Raw genomic sequence first — 20,044 nt, forward strand, 5'->3', positions numbered from 1 at the left:
GATGCAAACCAAATCAACTAATGTTAAAGCTGCACATCCCAGGCTTTGATGGCTTGAGATTTACAGTTTTAACCATTTTAAACAAAATTGATTCTATTTCCTTTAGGCTGTTTAGATGGTAGAAGGCCCCAGAGCGTTAAACTTGGTATATAGCGCAAAGTCTGTTCTACGAACATCCAGTGAATGGAAGAGTTTTCTTGCTTGGACAGCAGGTTGAGAGTAAGTTCCATTGCGTATGATTTTTTGGGCTCCCCAAGAAACCATATTATTTACAAAGAGTCTGCTCTATTGTAAAGAAGGTATCATAATGTTTAAGTGTAATACTGCTCCTTATTAGATAGTGCTTCAGCCTCTAGACAACACAGGAAAGGCAGGCTGGCAACCAGGAACATCATCATGACATAGAAAAATACAACAATGGTTTTCTCAAAGAGCTCAAAATAATGCCAAAGCACAGGAAAAAAAGTTAAGGACCTCCATGACAATAAGTTAAATTGAAAGCTCATCTAGTTTACAGTGAAGGAACGTTAAGGAAACGTTTTGATATCCAAACATAAAAGCCCTTTTCTTAGGTGGCATGAAAAAACACTTCAGGTGGCTGTCCTGTTTGCATACATATGAAACTTCAGACAGGCATGTAGAAGTATTCCTGTCTGAGACAGATATCACCAACGACGCAAACTTTTCTGCATCACAATTGATCTTCTTATAGATGCCAAAATAGGGAAAAAAAATTGTGGAAGATCTTTTGCCAGGAGAGAGGCATTCCTACCTTAATTGTACAGTCCTTTTCATGAGACACCACTGAAAAACCTGATAGTGAGCTTTAAAGATGATGAATCTTTAAAAAAAGAAAAAAAGCATTGTAGGTGCACTGTCATAAACAGTTCAAACCTCTGCTGGCATTAGAACTGACACCTATGTCAGTGGTTCACCACCGCTATCCTGAAGAAAAGAACGCATCTTAAAAGGGGGACAACCAGATCAAACCGGACCTAAGTGTAACAAAATACCCCTAAGACTCAATCAGCTAAAATGGGGCCACTATTACACCTGGACAAGCTCCCACCCATCTTCCCCGCAGTTCTGAGCATCATGGGGAAAGCAACTCCTTTTCTAGGATGGTGGATCTACCTGTAGATTGAGGACCCTCTTCTGGGAGAGCAAAAAAACCACAACAATGAATACATCTCTCCTGATGGCCATACTTCACTATGGACTGAAAAACATACCGAAAGAGATTACAATTCATTTAGTCTAGCTGTTCTAACTAGAGATCTTTCCTTCAACAACAACAACAAAAAAAATTCATACAAACTGAAGGTGGTGCAGAAAAATCCTTTCTTTACGCAGAACTGAGGAATTCATCCCAAACAAACCTCTTATACAGGCCATTATCATCACTATGATTAAGTTACGGAAGCTATCTGCTCAAACAGAAAACGCACCACATCCACAAAAGAATTGGTCGAAAGATCTAACTCAATTACTGCGTTTCCTCTCGCAATATCCAAGCTCATTTTTACGTGGGCTCCCCATCCTTGAATTGCACTATGAAAGCATACTGTTTCTCAATTAAGCAAAAGCGATAAGCCACTCACTGTCTTAGACAAGTTGTTGGTTTTGGAGAAAATTCACTCATCCCAACAAGAGAGCCCATGTGAGAGAGCAAGAAACAAGGAAAACAAAGCAAAAAACGAAACAGACCTCTGAGGAAGACTCAGGTTAGTTTTGTTTAAGAAATTCTAGTTCTGTTCTTAAGAGACTATTATTGTCCTAACAATTAAAAAGACTATCTCCTAACTCGTTCTCAAAGCTCTCAAGACAGCATTCATATCAATATACATATATATTCCCCCCCCCCCCAGAGTTATGCTATATTGGCAAGCATCATGTAATTTTCAGAAACATTGCCAGGTATAAGACACTTGACAACCAGTTCAGAGAAAACAAACCTTATGCTTTTTTAAGCTAGTCAGGTGTCTCATCTTTACTTTTATATTCATTTTATAGCTACAAATGTGGTGGAAAACATGCACATAGTATTTGCAGTCTTTCTGATTTTGAATGTCCTGTCTCAAGATGAACATATGAAGTATTTTCGTCTCCAGACTCATTCTGGAAAGTAAACTCACAAGCCAGCTTTTTTTCTTTTTGCTATCAATTAATTTAGAGAAGAAAATATACTTTTTCCTACTCATGCGGAATGTTCTATGTGGAAACGATATGATAACTTACTGCTAGTGTTCTGCCTTTTGGTCTGTTACTGAAGATATCTGTCTTTTTTAAATCCACTCTTTTGTATGATCAGAAAGCACAAAGCAAAATAAAAGCCAGATCTTTCCAACCTCCAAAAAATAACTTGGAATATAAATAGTTAAGTAGTTACTTAATCATAACTAAGCTTTTTTCAAATCTCTCTCTCACACTGTTCTTTCCTTTTATCCTAAAGTATGTAAATTAGGAAATGCTAGCATGAGAGCTAGCATGCAACACACAGACTAGGAAAATTATGATTATTCCAGAAACTAAAACTCTTAGCTTTTTTGTTAATGTTACGCTCTGCTAGCAGGTTATGAGAAAGTTATCATAGCCTAATTTTTCTTTCTGTTTATGCAGTCATGTAGAAGTGAAATGACTACATGCAAGTTTAGCTGAAGCAATATTCGTAAGAAGCCTGAACGCTCATTTTTTCTACTAATGCTGTGAAACATTTGAGAAAGTTTAGTGTCCTGTGTTAACTGTTGTATGACAGAACTTTTAATATTAAACGAGTGAATAACTCTTGCTATCTTTACAAACTACTTACCAGATCAGCATACTTTTTGCACAAAGCTGCCAACTTTTCTTCTGGAGTAGAAAGTGTGTTCAAGGCTTGCATTAATAATAGCACTTCTTTTCCTACAAATTGAATAGAAGATGACCATATTGAGGGAAAAACAACATAACACCAGAAAAGTAGCCTGCTTTCAAAAGCAAGCTGCTAACCATGACAACTTAGTATGATTCAAGCTACACTGGTTTCATAGCTGCGTAGTATCTGACAAAGCGAGGACAAATGGGGTATCATGAAAAAACAAGAAAATTGTCTTGACTATGTGCCATTATACAATTCATTGAAAGTAAATTTAACCTTAAAAATCACAAGTCTTTTATAGTTTATAATATCAAATAAAAAATAAACAATGAAATTTAAAGTTTGAGTTTTGCCAATAAATGATGTTCACATGAATATTTTTAATAAGTCTTTGAAATTTTAAGTGTCAACAGTGGTTTGATAGCACTGAATGTGGCAATCACAGATTTTAATATTAATCTGCAAACAAAACCTCAGAACAGTTCAGGCTGAAAGGCACCTCTGGAGATCATCATCAACCCTCTTGCTTGAGCAGGCTCACCTAGAACAGGTTGTTCAGGGCTGCATCCAGTTGGATTTTAATTTTATCCAAGGACTTCACAACGTCTCTGGGCCAAGAGAGAACCTTGGTTCAACCACCCTCAGTGGAAAAGTGTTTTCTTATATTCAGATGGTATTTCCTGTGTTTCAGTTTGTGCCTGCTGCCCCTCATCCTGTCACTAGGCACCACTAAGAAGTGTCTGCCTCCATCGTCTTTGCACTGTCCCATCAGATATTTACACACATTGATCAGATCCCACCGGAGCCTTCTCTACTGCAGGCTAAACACTCCTAGCTCGCTCAGCCTTTCTGCCTACAAGAGAGGCTCCATCTTAACGGCCCTTCAGTGGACCTGCTCTATTAGGTCTCTCTCGTACTGGGAAGCCCAAAACTGGACCCAGCACTCCAGGTTCGGCCTCACTAGAGCCGAGTAGAGCGGAAGGATCACCTCCCACGATCTGCTGGCAACACTCTGCCTAATGTAGCCCAAGATGACATTGGCTTTCCTTGCCACATGGGCGTGTTGCTGGCTCATGTCCAACTTGGTGTCTATCAGGGTCCCCACATCTTTCTCTGCAAAGCCGCTCTCCATCCGGTCGACCTCCAGCATGTACTGGTGCAAGGGTTTATTCCCACCCAGGTGCAGGACTGGCACTTCCCCATGATGAACTTCATGAGGCTGTCCATTTCTCCAGCCTGCCAAAGTTCCTCTGAATGGCATCACAACCATCCAGTGTGTCAGCTACTCCTCCCAGTTTTGTACCATCTCAAAACTTGAAGGTTTATCACTACCATTGTCCAGGTCATTAATGAGGATGTTAAACATCTCCCTCAGGACTGACCCCTGGGGGACACCACTAGGGACTGGCCTCCAGCTGGGCTTCATGCTGATCACAACCCTCTGAGCCCAACAGTTCAGCCAGTTTTTAATCCACCTTACTGTCTACTTACCTAGCCTATACTTCATCAGCTTATCTACAAGGATGTTACAGGATAGCGCTAAAAGCCTTACTAAAGTTGAGATAAACGACATTCACCGTTCTCCCCTCATCCACTAAGCCAGTCATCTCATCATGGAAGGCTATCAGGTTGGTTCAGCATGATTTCCCTTTGTAAATCCAGGCTGACAAGTCCCAGTCACAGAATGGCTGATGTTGGAAGGGACCTCTGGAAAAGATTAGTCTAATCCCCGTGCTCAAGCAGAGTCACCTAGAGCACATTACCCAGGACTGTGTTGAGACAGGTTTTGAATATCTCCAGGAAAGGAGACTCCACAACTTTGCTGTGCAACCTGTTCCAGTGCTCTGTCACCCTCACAGACAAGAAGTTTTTCCTCACGTTCAGACAGAACTTCCTGTGTTTCAGTTTGTGCCTGTTGCCTCTCACCCTATTGCTGGGCACCACGGAGAAGAGTCTGGCCCCATCCTCTTGACACCTTTCCTTTACCTTCTCGTCCTTCATGTGTCTGGAAATTGTTTCCACGATTAGTTGCTCCATCACCTTCCCAGGGATTGGGATGAGGCTGACCAGCCTGTACTTCCCCAAATTCTCCTTCTTGAAGAGAGGGGGGACATTTGCTCTCTTCCAGTCCTCTCCTCTCTTTTCCAGGACCTCTCCCAATTGCTACAACCTTTGCTACAAGGTTTGCTACAAGAGTGGCTTGCAATGGCATTGGCCAGCTCCCTCAGCACTCATGGGTGCATCTTATCAGGGCCAAGGACTTGTGTATGTCCAGTTTCATTAAGTGTTCCCTAACATGATTCTTCTTCACCGAGAGTAAACAAAGTTAAAGAGGCCAATTAGCAATAACATTAATCTTTAAAGTTGTAATAAAATAACACTACCAACAGAAGGGCTCTTACATTAGGAACTGTTCTTTCAGTAAAAGTACAAATTTTCTCAGAATATCCTGTTAAAGATGGCAAAGTCTGGCTACAAAGTGAATTTGAGATGAAGACCTAGACAAAAAATTTAACCACTATATGAAAACATTAAAGCTCTTTGAAACTAATCTTCGAAACTAAAATAATTTAAAATCAAAATACCAAAGAAAACATACCTAAAGTTTTCTCTTTGTGTTTTTCACTCTCTGGATCTTGTTGGCCATCAGGTGGATCAGTACGGGCTTCCTCCCTCCCAGGAGTCTCCTCACGGGATTCCTGAGAGCAGCATGCGGATCCCAGGAGCCTTCTATTCTTTGCAATATACTCAGCTTCTTCCATACCATCACAGTTGGACTGTGTATGCTGCAATGCTGTACCAGATAATTCATTCCACTTGCTGTGCACCAGCTGACTCTGGGTATTCATTCCCATCTCCTGAGATCCAGCTTCTTCCATTGCACCAATAATCAGCTGGGTAATGAAAAGGAAGAATTGAGCAGTCAAGAGACTGTATTAAAATGAAAACATCCATATGGACAAATAAGATTAAGATCCACTGTTTATCCAAGTGGATGTACCCACTGTTGTCAAGAGAGGTATATAAAAAGCAACCAAAGTAACTATAAAAAGAATAAGCCTGAAGAGCAATGAAGGAACCAGCACAGAACAGCCCAAAAGATTAACTTATGTTATGAAATAATTTCAACATCTTGTCATTGCAAAATATTTGTACTCTAGAAATAAAAGTTCACATGGAGAAAAAAAAGCTTGAAAACTATTTGAGTATCCTTTCAGCTGTTAAAGTAGTTTTAAATGAAAACATTTCTGCTTCACAGACCAAAGAATATTACAGAAATTAACACCAAGTATAGAGCATCTTAAACTCAGCGTAGCTATAACTAGCTTGCATACTGTATTTGAAAAAATGGTCTAGAAATTGGACACTTATTAAAAATATACCAACTTTACTGCATACTAGTTTCAGAAAAGTGAAAAATATCAGATTTAAAATAGCTTGAGACATCCAGCAAAAGCTTTAACACTTAATCTGCTAGGAAATCCAGAGAAGTCTGTAGAAATACATTATATCAATAGCATACAAACTGCAAGAGTTAAAATAATAAATCATTTCAATGTCAAACATGATTTTCCACTAATGAGTGGAGAAAACCTGATTAACAAGAATTAAAAGTGATATGCTTTGATTCTCTTTATCAATATTACAACTCACTTCTCAGAAATCATCACAAAAAAGTGAATACTGGCTTTAGATTTAGTCTTATTACCTGCACTTTTTAACAATACGTTATTTCTGTCCAATTAAAGAGAACTTTCTTGAAACAGTTCTTAAACTCCAAAATGTTTAATCATTTAACCAAAAGGTTACCCATCACTAGGTGTTTTAATGCTACTGCAATACCTCCAAATTCTGGACACATGCTGATGCCACCATATAGTTTACTAAGCACCACCAATGGTCTCCCAATTTCTAGACTTCACATCAACTGGAAATATTACAAGTTCGTTTGTGGTGTTTTTCTCATCTTTCTTTCTTTGTGCTGTAGGGGTTGGGACTCAGGATAATTCTTGGGATGGCTGGGTGGTTTTTTTTTTTTTGTTTTGTCCACCTACATCCTGCCACTACAACAAGCATACATAGCTGCATTATGAAAAACAGAAATGAACTTGCTTTACTGCCAAGTCTTTGGTTCCATCATTCTCATGGATTTACTTGCAGTAAACAAAGTATCTCATTTAAAAAAAAAAAGCAATGGCAATGCATCATTCCAAAGAAACATAGCAATTTAATGTAAAAAAATAAGATAGGAGATATAATACTGTAATACTGTAAGAACTAATGTTAACTCAGAACAAGCTAACTTTCACAGGATTAATTACAGAAATGGGGCTTGTTTATATGCAGACCTATGCTGTTTAAGCACAATTTAACTTCAGATTATTTTGTATTTTAATCTCAAAAGTATGCTCATACTTAAAACTAAGAATTTGCACTGGGCTGTATATTCTATACAGATGGACCCCTTTCCTCTTCAAAAGGGTTTATCTAATAGGGCTCAAAGGAACACAGTTAACAGTGCAATGTGAGAACAATGAGAACAATGTACTTCGGGCAGCCTGGTAAGGAGGGCTTTAAACTAGGAAAGATGGGGGAAGGGGAACGGTACAGTGACACAGTAATCAGTAAAACACCACTCGAGTCAGGATGCCTCCAGCGGGTGCATGCAGCCAGGGGTGACAGCATGGAACACAGCTATGGAGGATCCTCTTGCACCTCTCCTGGGAAGCTTGATTGGCTCTCTGAAATGCCTGAACACCACTGCGCGCAGCATGGGGAATAAGCAGGAAGAGTTAGAGATCTGTGTGCAGTCGCAGGGCCATGATCTCATTGAGGTTACAGAGACATGGTGGGATAGCTCACATGACTGGGATGCTCTCATGGATGGCTACGTGCTTTTCAGGATAGACAGGCCAGGAAGGCGAGGTGGTGGAGCTGCCCTTTATGTGAAGGAGCAACTAGAATGTGTGGAGCTCTGCCTCGGGGTGGATGAAGAGCAAGTTGAGAGCCTATGGGTAAGGATTAAAAGGCAGGCTAACATGGGCGACACTGTTGTGGGGCTCAAGATCGGTGCATCCCTCTGAGGAAGAAGTCCAGCAAAGCGGGCAGGAGACCTGCATGGAGGAGCAAGGAACTCCTGGCAAAACTCCAGCAGAAGAAGGAAGTACACAGAATGTGGAAAAGGGGACAGGCCACTGGGCAGGAATACAGGGACATTGTCAGAGTAGGCAGGGATGCGACAAGGAAGGCTAAGGCCCCTTTGGAATTAAATCTGGCAAGGGATGTCAAGGACAACAAGAAGGGGTTCTTCCAATACATCAATAGCAAAAGGAAGACTAGGGAAAACGTAGGCCCGCTGCTGAATGGGGCGGGTGCCCTGGTGACGAAGGATACAGAGAAGGCAGAGTTATTGAATGCCTTCTTTGCTTCCGTCTTCACTGCTAAGGCCAGTCCTGAGGAATTCCAGACCCTGGGGACAAGAGAGGAAGTCTGGAGAAAGGAAGACTCTCCCTTGGTTGAGGAGGATCGGGTTAGAGATCATTTGTCCAAACTTGACATCCATAAATCCATGGGCCCCGATGGGATGCACCCACGAGTGCTGAGGGAGCTGGTGGATGTTATCGCTAGGCCACTCTCCATCATCTTGGAAAGGTCCTGGAGATCAGGAGAGGTGCCTGAGGACTGGAAGAAAGCCAATGTCACCCCAGTCTTCCAAAAGGGCAAGAAGGAGGAGCCAGGAAACTCCAGGCCTGTCAGCCTCACCTCCATCCCTGCAAAGGTGATGGAACAGCTCCTCCTGGAGGTCCTCACCAAGCATGTGGAGGACAAGAAGGTGATCAGGAGTAGTCAGCATGGATTCACCAAAGACAAATCATGCTTGACCAACCTGACAGCCTTCTCTGAATGACTGTCTGGGTAGAGGAGGGCAGAGCAGTGATGTCTTCAGCAAGGCTTTTGACACTGTCTCCCCTCACATCCTCCTAGGTAAGCTCAGGAAGTGTGGGCTAGATGAGTGGACGGTGAGGTGGATTGAGAACTGGCTGGATGGCCGAGCGCAGAGGGCTGCGATCAGTGGTGCAGAGTCCAGTGGGGGGCCTGTAGCAAGCGGTATCCCCCGGGGTCAGTCCTGGGTCCAGTCTGGTTCAATGTATTCATCAGTGACCTGGAGGAAGGGACAGAGTGCACCCTCAGCAAGTTTGCTGATGATACTAAACTAGGAGGAGTGGCTGACACACCAGAGGGCTGTGCTGCCGTTCAGAGGGACCTGGACAGGCTGGAGAGTTAGGCGGAGAGGAACCTCAGGAAGTTCCACAAAGGCAAGTGCAGGGTCCTGCACCTCGGGAGGAATAACCCCAGGCACCAGGACAGGCTGGGGGTTGACCTGCTGGAAAGCGGCTCTGCCGAGAAGGACCTGGGAGTGCTGGTGGACAAGTTCAGCATGAGCCAGCAGTGTGCCCTTGTGGCCAAGGAGGCCAAGGGGATCCTGGGGTGCATGAGGCAGAGTGTTGCCAGCAGGTGGAGGGAGGTGATCCTGCCCCTCTCCTCAGCCCTGGGGAGGCCTCACCTGCAGTACTGTGTCCAGTTCTGGGCTCCCCACTACAAGAGAGACATGGCACTACTGCAGAGAGGCCAGCAGAGGGCTACAAAGATGATGAGGGGACTGGAGCACCTCTCCTCTGAAGAAAGGCTGTGAGAGCTGGGCCTGCTGAGCCTGGAGAAGAGAAGACTGAGAGGCGATCTCATCAATGTGTACAAGTATCTGAAAGGGGGGGGTGTCAAGAGGATGAGGCCAGTCTCTTCTCCGTGGTGCCCAGCAACAGGACAAGAGGCAACGGGCACAAACTGAACCACAGGAAGTTCCATCTGAACATGAGGAAAAAATGAGGATGACAGAGCACTGGAACAGGTTGCCAGAGAGGTAGTGGAGTCTTCTTCTCTGGAGATATTCAAAACCCGCCTGGACGCGATCCTGGGCAATATGCTCTAGAAGTCCCTGCTTGATCAGGGAGGTTGGACTAGATGATCTCCAGAGATCCCTTCCAACCTCAACCATTCTGTGTTCTGTGAGAAAGAGTTCAACTCCCAATTTCTTCAGCATGCCTAGAAGAAAGTTATTTGAGATGGTGAGATAAAAGTGTACTAACACTGTAAAAAATATTCACAACTGTTTCATTCTTCTCTATACCGAAAGTAAATCCTCTGCTTCAGATCTTATCTCAGGGCAGTCTCATTCTTGACAGGATGGAATTCATACAATATCTATCAGGTAGGACAATAAGCTTGGTAACTGCACATTCATTTTATTAAGGAAGATTTTCACTTTGCACTGGTCTTTAGAAGTGTCTAAATGATATACTTGCACTTACGGACAAGTATAAGTGCACTGAAATATTATCCTTCTCCAATCCATTTGTCAAATGCCTGTAACAGTAATGCAGTAATAGAACTGCTGTAACAAATAACCACCATCCTAACTTCAAATAGTTGACTTTTCATTACAGCTGTAAAATGGACATTTTTACTTGTCTTAAACTGCTGGGCTTCCTGGGGGAATGGGAAAAAATTACTAATCCAAATTTAGGGTCAGCTAAGCAAACAAGAGCCTCTCCCTAGAACAGCCAAGGGATGTGAAAACTGTATATTTCAGTCTACCTTCTACATGTACCAATGGCTGAACCCATGGCACTGATCTTCTCTAGAATATACTACTAAGCAAGTGTAACTTTTAGCATGCCATTAACTTACTGCCCCCATAAAGCATATTTTGGAATATGATTCATAGAGAAGCTGAAGATACTCTGTGGCTCAAGTTAAATTAACAAGGCAGGAGGAGAGTCCCACAGACAGGCATAGGAAAACTGCTGGAGGAAAAAAAAGAAAATAAAAGAAAAAGGTGTCTACACACAATATGATACCAAGGTAGAACTACAGCACCAACACAGCTGCTCAAATTTGCCATTTTTCCATTATATAGAACGTGAATTTCTGATATAAGGAGGCCTGGGTAGGGAAAGTATGCCCTTATCTCAAAGTTTCTGTTTTGAGATAGTATTTTCAGACTCTCTAAAAATCCATAAACAGATTCAAGATTTGCTTTCTGAAAAAAGAACAAAATCACTAGGAACTCCAGTAAATAGCTGAAGGCCTCACATGTGGTTACACATTCAACAGCAACAGCGTCCAGACAGTTCTCTTGCTTTCTTTGCTCATTCTCCTTTTCCATACTAGTCATCCATCAGGCTAGCAATAACATTTGTGCAACTTGTTATAACAAAAGTTTACAGCCAAATCAGTACCTCAACCCCATTCAGTACATAGAAATAGACAATTCTGCCAAACAGAGGGAGCTACTAAGATGGATGGGAAGAAGCCAAGGCAAGACAGTCACCCAAAAGGTCAATTTAATCACAGCCCGAGTACAAGAAACTAAACCAACCATATCCTATTCTAAACACAGGTACATAGTTAACATTGACTTCTGAGGTTCTGAAACACTGTCAGTCAAAATCTGCATTTCATGAGAGGTACAGCATTGTGTCTAGACAACCCAAAGATTTTCATTAACTATTCTCAGCTATGACAGTCCTACTGTATCCAGAGGAAAAAAAAAAAGAGAACAGATATTTGCAGGGGTGTACATTTGTCTGGTAAGCTGTGACGTGCCCACTCCCCTGGCAAGCTGTGACAGTAGTCTAAACATTTGTCAGTTCAGAACTGGCAATTAATGTGTGTATTCTAGAGTATCTAGAAGTTTTACTGAGTGAAGAACAGCCTCATTAATTCAGCAGAGCTTTTCAGAGAAGTCAAATCAGGAGTCAGTCCAATTCTTTACTGCCAGTAATCACTCCTCAACTCTAGTAGCCTTCTCTGTCCTTGGTCACACCCTCACAAAACCAGGGACTTTCACAGTTTTGTCAGATCCATTCTCTAAAGCCTAACACATAGGGAACACAGAATCTAGCTATTAGAATACTGAGTTCAAGTTCAAGATTTGCCCAAGTGTGTCTTGGACATTCCAAGGCCATTTGAAGATACAGCAATAATAAAAAAACTACAGCACTTCTTTTCCACCTTCTTTTGATTTAAGTTTCAGTTTTCTGACAAAGACAGGACAAACCTCAGCTTACTCACAGCAAGCACGCTCCCTTAAAAACCAAAGCTCAATGCTCCAGTAGACTCTTTTTGTAATGATATTCAATTTTCTTGCTTAAATCTGATTAAGAACAGGTCTCCACAGGCTAGAACACTAGTGGTTCTACTAGTAGCTAGAACAACCTGATAAGATACAGAAATAGCCAAAACCTTGATCATTTCATCAAACTGCAGTCCATAAACTCTTGCAGACTGACTGTAGCAGCAAAACATACTAACATCCTAATGCATTTCATCTAGACTAGAAAGTGTTTATTTTTTGTTTTAATCAATTTGTGAAGTCTGCTATTGCCTGATAGGGGCCAGAAACATTAATAGCTAGATAACTTCCTGCATATGATTAATATTTAGTATTTCCAACGTTAGTGTTGAGCTTTCAGTCACTTCACAGATAAAAAACATAATCAGAAGTCTAAAGTCTTAATTTTATTCTTAAAGCACTCTATATTTCTAACTACAAATAACTTCAGATTTGATTTGTTGCAATCTTCAAGCTGAAGCATAACAATGGTAAGTGTCACACTAAGAAGATATCATGTACTAAACCATACTAAAAGCACTGAAATTATCCCAATTACTGGGACAACAGACAGAACAATCTAGATTACCACCATTATCTTTTTGAATACATATTAATCAGTAAAGTGAACTTCTCAGTTTAACATTCCAGCCAGAAGGGAGCACACCCAACAGCACATTGTAGAATAGCGCCTATTCAGTCGCTACTGAGTAACGATAAATAAATACAAATAATTTAAAAAGCAAGCCAGCCACCATCTATTGGAAACACTACTACCTCTTTTAGCTGCTACCATGATTTCTCAGTTTCCAGCTTGGTTCCAACTTCCACGTTCCAACCAACTTTAATGACACTCAGTTTAAAATCTGACGTAAGACCAGACTAACATTGTTACATACCCAGAAGATCCTCAGTAAGAGTCAGAAAGAGCACGTTGCACATATAATATCCACACCATAGCATATCACAAAATTACTTGACAAAATTTAAAGGTCAACTGTTAGACAATAAAACACTTGCTACCTATCTAGCTATTACAAGACATTGACATTTCTGAATAAGCATATCATCTTCAGGCTATTTAAGACAGTTACAGACCAAAGAGCTTAAGGATGCCTGTAGGAACATTACCAATAACATTACTCAACTCAAAGTTTTAGTTCAGTAATTTGCTGTTATCCAAACTTGTACTTTGATCAAAAAGCTGCAAATCAGAACAACTCTATCTTACTTCACATTTAAAAGATGACAGTACAAAGATAGCCCGTTCCATAAAAGGTATGTCTATGATCACAAGAACCTAAGGCAACTTTATTCTACCTCAGATAGAACTGCTTTAACAACATGCAATACCCACATAGGGATAATCCATCTAGACAGAAGTTACCCTACCACGTCAAAGTATATCACAAATGTGTTTATTTGTTCTAGAATCTATAGTAAGTATTTAACATACAGTGCTACCTAAAAATGCATTATCCATGGCATTGATGCTGTGTACTAAAATATATACTTTACATACATGCATACACATACTCTTGCTATCCAAAACATTTGAAAATGCATCTCCTATCTCTGTTATTACAAGAAATCATAATGAACAACTGCACCAGTTCACTTTTCTCCTAATGCTTAGGTTTCTTTAGGGTAATTTGTTAGCATTTAGCATTAATATATCAAAAGCATCTCCTACATTCCTGTATTAGCAGTTGGCCTATACTGTGAACATACCCATACCACCTTAGCTTTCAGAATTAATACTTTCAAAAAATAGCTTAGAAGCTATTTTAAAAAGAACAAACCTACATAAAGTTGACTTTCAAAGCTGACTATGTGACAGCCTGAATATACAGGCAAATACGTAAGTATTTGTTTGGTATTAGGCTATAGACAGACCATTTGAATGACACTGTTCAGCTGACTATTCGCAAGCCTACCACATGTGCAACTGTACAAATATTTTTTTTACTTATGCTCATCAATTATATAGAAATGTGGTGGCAAACATATCATGTCATCTTTAGCATATGTTTATTAGCAAATTTTAGCCTTTCTGCATCCCAGAGATTTGCTTTTACTTGCTAACACAGAAAAACTTGCTTTGTCAACGTATAAGTAATATACTCTCCCTTAGTACAGATATTCAAGACGACTTCATTTTTACATACTATGCAAAAAAAAAGAGCTTAAGGTCATTCTTGCTGGTAACTTTATTCGTGACTTTTCCATAAAAATTAGCATGTTGGGATGTCATAACATTGAAGGTCGAATTTTATAGCAGGTGTATCTTCATCCCTTGGTCTTGCAACAAGAATTCAGGTGCTTGGGACCACTAGTTCATTAAGGTTATTCCTCCAAGCAATATTTCTCTATACTCTGCTCACTGAGCTAAATCATCCTACAGTCTAATTATACCCTTTTAAAAGCCTGATGGCCTCCAAGGTGACTTCCTAACTAAACTGAAATCTTAGCTGTGAGATCAGAAAGTCATTTTAAACAAACATTTCACCTTGCTCTGTCATCACATTAAAAAATTATGCTCTATGCACTCAGTTACCCACTTTCAAAATACCCGACTAAGGCACTCAAAGTATCACTCATCGTCAGTTTCAGAGCATTGCACAGTTATGATTCCCAGTACAGCCGAAAGCAGATTATGACACATCTTTTGAAAACCCGTAAGTATTTGATCCTTATAAAAGTTAATTCAGAGCCAACCTTGACAGGTTTTATTAATACTGTTGGCTTTACATTCAAGATATGTCCTTTGATATTGGTTCACACATGTACACTTCCACGTCCCCTCTATTTATGGTCCTTACTTTTTCCTGTTATGCTTTCCATGTTTCTTGCACTTTCTTTGAGTGGCCCTGTAACGATTCCTGCTGTTAAGGATAACTTTAAGATAACCTCAAACATGACGTCAAAAAAAAAAAAAGAAAAATCAAAATCATTACAAAAAAAACAGAGTGTGTGTTTCTATCATTTTTCTTTTCTTATCTGTGCTGTGGAAAAAATATATATATTTGAAAGATTTCTTCCCCGTTTAAGCTTAAAACATTAGAAAATTTCTTCCTGTTATTCTCGCAAGAATTTCATTGGAAGACCCCAAAGTTTATATGGAAGCTTTCTGTACATTTATATGAAGACCAAAGTGCTTCACATTTCACCAGCCCCTTCTTAATGCAAGCATCCAAGACAGGTGTTAATTAAATACTTTATATACCATGACTCACTTCCCCCCAGTGCAGTTTCACTTCCTCTTTACTTTAATCTTAATAGTTTTCCAGTCATCCACAGAATGTTTCTGGAAAAAAACAGGGTAGACAAGTTCTGAACTCCCAATATAAACAGGTCATAAGTAACCTAATATGAAGAAGCTTCTGTGCACCAAAAGATAAAAAACTGTTTTAATTCAAAAAAACAAAAAAACCTATAATTTGTCCAATACTCCCTGGTACTTTTCAAGCTTTTTTATTATTAAATTCTATTTCGTTGTATGTTAAAAATATGGTAACTCTGATTTTTTGGAAAAAAACCTGCTTCATAATGGACACTGAAGTTACTCACAAGCCACTTCCTACTAAAGAATTTCCTAAAACACACAGGAGAAGAGATGTGTTCTCATTGAAGAAAATCAGTTCCACAGCCTCCTAAATATTTCTCCAACATCCAGAATAAACAAAGATACAATTTCTAGGATGTCAGCTCTCCTTTATAGCATTGAAAAAAATTACCACAAGAAACACTCCAATTCATGTATGGACACAGGATGAGATATTGAAATAAAACAGGGGAGGAGATTACCAAAAGCTTCATCGCACAAAATATTGCACAGGTGATATCAAACATGACAAACGAATTACATTTTTACGACTTCGCTGCCCGAGTGCGCAGATGAAGCATCCGGCCTTCCCTACACTGAAGTGCAAACAAGAATTACTGTAAATTCACTGAGGGCGCGAAGAGTCCGTTAATTTTTTAAGTGCCGTTTCGGTGAGGAGTTTAAAAAAAAAAAACAACCAAACAGCCCACACACCAAAAACCCCCGAGACCAGCTTTGCCTATTTCTCAGGGTAGGTAACATTCCCCCCCCCCCCCCCATCACCACCACCACGCCGCAGGCAAGAGGCGACTCCTGAGGAGCCGCTCCTACTCCAGCGACGCCACCCGCCCCGCCGAGCGCAAAGTGTCCGGGGGCACCTCCGGGACCCCCCCGCCGGACCGCCCGGGGCCACCGCCGCCGCGGGCCGCCAGCACGCGGGCCCCGGCAGCCCCAACGGCCCTCCGCGCGCGCGGCGGGGCCGCCACGTGCCGCGCCCGCCCCCAACGGCCCTCCGCGCGCGCGGCGGCGCCGGCACCGCCCCTCCCCCGCCGGCGGGCCGCCAGCCCCCGGTCGCCGCCGGCACCCGGCGCCCTCCCCCTCCCTCGGGGAGAAACTCCGCCTCCCCCCCCCCCCGATACCGCCCCGCGGCCGAGGGCGGCGGCGCCCCCCGGGGCGACGCTGCACCTCCCCCCCTCCCCCCGCGCCTCGCGTCCCCTCCGGCGTGCGGAGGAAAGCGGGGCGCAGCCGCCTCTCTCCCGCGCAGGCCGCCGAAGGCGGCGGCACGGCCTCCCCCGGCTCCCAGGCTGGAGCGGCCGGCTCCGGGGCGCGGAGGCCGCACGGCGGACGGGGCGGAGGGGAGCGAGGCGCTATACGAACCGGTAACGCGAAGGAGGGGGGAGGGGGGCTTCCTGCCCCACGCTCCCGACTGCGCGCCGCCGTTACCTCAGGGCTGCTGCACGGGGCCGGGGCCGGGGCCGGGGCCGCCGCCGCCACCACCACCTCCTCCTCCTCGCCGCTCTGGCGCCGGCTCTGTCCCGCCGCCGCGCTGATGCTGCTGCCGCTGCTGCCTCCTCCGCGCGCTGCCTCCGCTCCGCGCGTCGCCATGATGTGACGGCAGCATCCAAACAAGCTGCCGAACTGAGGGAAACCGGAAGCTCTCCCTGAGAGCCCGCCCCTTCTCCCGAAAGCAGCCAATAGCCATGCGACATTCTCTACCACGTGGGAGGTTTGCCCCCCTCCCTCCCCCCACACCGCCCCCAGGCTCTCCCGCGGCTAGAAGGGTGAAAGAACCAGTCTTGGTTTGCCTAGGGCGAAATAGACTACATTTCCCAGCGTGCTCTGCGAACCGACGCACGCCGCCGAGCCCCAGCATGCGCTGCGCATCTCCCTTCCGCCGGAGGCGGAGCAGGGCATGCCGGGAGCGGTAGTCGGGTCTGCCGCAGAGGGGGACCGGGAGTTGTAGTAGTGGCGGTGGAAGGCGTCTCTCGGGACGGGACGGGTCGCGGCCGGCGAAGCAGAGCTCAGCGCGGACCTAGCGCCCTCCAGCCGCGCTGGCATCGGCGGGTGTGCGGGGGCTGCTAGTCTCCTCGCTCGGGGGAAGGAGGGGGGTCGCGGTGGCGCGGGAGGGAGAGCGGCGGGCCCTCCCCACAGGGCTGCGGTGGCCGTTAGGGGCGGCAGCCGTTAGAACTGGCGGGCGCTCTCTGCCCACCCTCCTCCCACCCCCCCCCTCCTCCCGCCTGCCCCGCGCGGCGGCGGGGGCCGAGGCGGCGCGGCCGACTTACTGGCGGCGGAGGCGGTGCGCCGCTCGGCTCCGCGGAGCTGCGACCTGCCGGCCGAGGGGCAGGGAAGGAGGCCGCAGGTGTGGGAGCGGTTACACGTGTAAAGCTTTATTAACGTCCGGTAATTGAAGGAAACTTTGCCCCCTCCCTCTGTCGAGCTTTTATTTTAATCTTCCGTGTAGCTATTAAGGCTTATGAAAGGTATTTGTCACAGCTTTGAAAATCTGGCCAGCTCAGCTACCTGGCTGTGACACGGAGGTTTGAGTGTACGTGGTGACTCCTGCGCTGCCGTCCTGTGGTGGTAGCTGTGGTGAGCGTGACCCACTTCTCCTGGAGAAAAGTAGGACGTGTGTCAGAAATCTGAATTGCGCAAGGAAGTTTTGCCAGCAATCACCCCCTGTATGTAGCCAAGACCAGGGCTGTAGATCTTTTTAGACCAATACAGCTGGAGAAATCACTTTAAATCACATGTTCTTGTGAACATGGCAATGTGCTAGAGTTGTAAGTCCCCTCACCTTAGCCAAACCCTTGTCCTCTGCACATGGCTTCTGCTTTCAAGAAGGTAGCTATGATTTTAAGGATCACTTCTGTGGAAGACGTGATGACAACATATGCTAAAGGAAAGACAGAAGGTGCTGAGGCACACGTGAAGTCCCTCAACCAACCATAACTTTCATAAGCACGTATGGTTCTTGTTCTTTTAAAAGGCTACTGTAGAATGACTTAACGTAAAACTGACGCATGCCAAACATAGACCTCAGAAATGCGTATGTTCCTGCTCTATAGGAAAATAAACTTATCCCCTTCATAACACGAGGGAAATCTTTATGTTCTTTTATGTAGTTACTAAATAGAAACATCATACTAAAAATCTTTAAATATGTATTACCTCCAGAGAATAGGTAAAGTGGATATTTACCTTGACGAAAATAGCTTCTGTGAGGCAATATCTGCTTAAATTATTTTTGTCCTTACATCCTAAATCTATACTTGCAAGAACTATCTAATTGCTAATTTCAGTAATAAAATTTTACATTTTGGGGGTATCATCCTGATTAGTGTATAGAGTTTTTTCCCCCAAATAAGACTTGTTCTTTTACAAACATCCATAATACTAGTATCGTTTCTGGAAAAAGAAGAAAAGGACCCTCTCCTCTCACTTCTGAATGTTGATGCTTCAGATTCTCTCCCATGCATGCCTTCCATTGAGATAGCAAGAAGTCCATCCAAATATGCTCCTGTTCATCCTGGAAGGGCTCATGCAATCCTTATACCTGCCTTTAAGATTACTTTAATTTCTCCCAAGCATTGCTTGAAAGTACACACACACACACACACACACACGTGTACATATACATACATTTAGCAAAACATAAATTAATCTTGCACCCTCCCTCCCCTTCCCTCAGTAGACCCTTTCTGGAAGAGAAGGAAGAAGGAAATTATACATTTGAGCTACTTTGAGAGAGAAGGGAAAAGAAAGGACCACAGAATTCTTTCTGATTTTAAGTCTTTACTGTAATAAAATTCATTGTAAGGCCTGCTTTGGTGAATTTGGGTGCCAAACAAGTTAGCATGTATCATGCAGTAGAAGTATGCAGGAAGCCATTTTGTCAAGTAAAACAGTTGTCCTGAAAAAGTACCAGATGTTAGAGAACATATTTTCAGAAGTAATTCTTTTCACGCTTAAATTGGCAGCTATTTTTTTCTGCCGTTACAATGACAGCAATTATAATATTTTGTGAAGAAAAATACGGCTTCCTCCTAAGTCAATTTTTACACAGTTTTAGCGTTTTTTGAGGACAGATGATGCAGGCATTGAGAGAAGTAACACAGCTTGCAAACTTAGGTATAGATTGCAGGTGCAAAGAGTGCTTGTTGTGTTATTGTTCTCTGAAGAATAAAAATGTGAAAATGGATAAAGTAAAAACTTTTAGGATTTTTAATTATATTTATGCTTGTAACAAAAGTAGTTATCACTCTATATCTCTTTACATGGTTTGGTGAAATATTTTTCTGCAAAAATGTACTTTATACCAAGGTGTATGCACTTTATACCAATACTGGGAATTAATATTCCATTCCTGCAAGGACAAGAACACACTTGCAGTCATACCATATTAAGGACTTTCCTGGAGATACCAAGTACTAAGGATGAATCCTGATTAATAAACTAGGAGCAGTCAAGCAGCTATTCCACCGAAATGGCCATTTCCAAACAGCATTTCCAGTAAGACCACCAAAAGTAGTGGTCTCATTTTTCAAGTGCAGGAAGCTGAAATTTTAGGAAAATCAGTTCATTTTTTGAATTTCGGTGTAACTAAGCATCATTTGTAGATATCTTTAGTAATCAACTTTTTATATATTTTTCAGGCCAATCCATTTTTACCAAATACATGCAAGTTATGCCT

At 43.0% G+C, this 20,044-nt stretch overlaps 1 protein-coding gene across 4 annotated transcripts in view; it reads right to left on the minus strand.

Moving 5' to 3' along the window:
- Positions 1-18,365, minus strand: part of TXLNG (taxilin gamma) — a 29,877-nt gene extending 11,512 nt beyond the window's left edge. The window contains exons 1-4 of one of the 4 annotated variants that reach the window (XM_068919049.1): positions 17,637-18,365; positions 16,798-16,992; positions 5,457-5,751; positions 2,810-2,901 (exon numbers count right to left, since the gene is read on the minus strand). In XM_068919049.1, coding sequence (XP_068775150.1) covers positions 2,810-2,901; positions 5,457-5,751; positions 16,798-16,959 — 549 coding nt within the window. In that variant the 5' untranslated portion in view covers positions 16,960-16,992; positions 17,637-18,365. Of the gene's footprint in view, positions 1-2,809; positions 2,902-5,456; positions 5,752-14,851; positions 15,417-15,895; positions 15,916-16,797; positions 17,019-17,636 lie in introns of those variants that run through there. The other 3 variants (XM_068919059.1, XM_009669221.2, XM_068919069.1) reach the window with 3 other exon arrangements.
- Positions 18,366-20,044: the final 1,679 nt, after the last annotated feature.

This window comes from Struthio camelus, chromosome 1, assembly GCF_040807025.1.
Source record: "Struthio camelus isolate bStrCam1 chromosome 1, bStrCam1.hap1, whole genome shotgun sequence".
Lineage (NCBI taxonomy): Eukaryota > Metazoa > Chordata > Aves > Struthioniformes > Struthionidae > Struthio > Struthio camelus.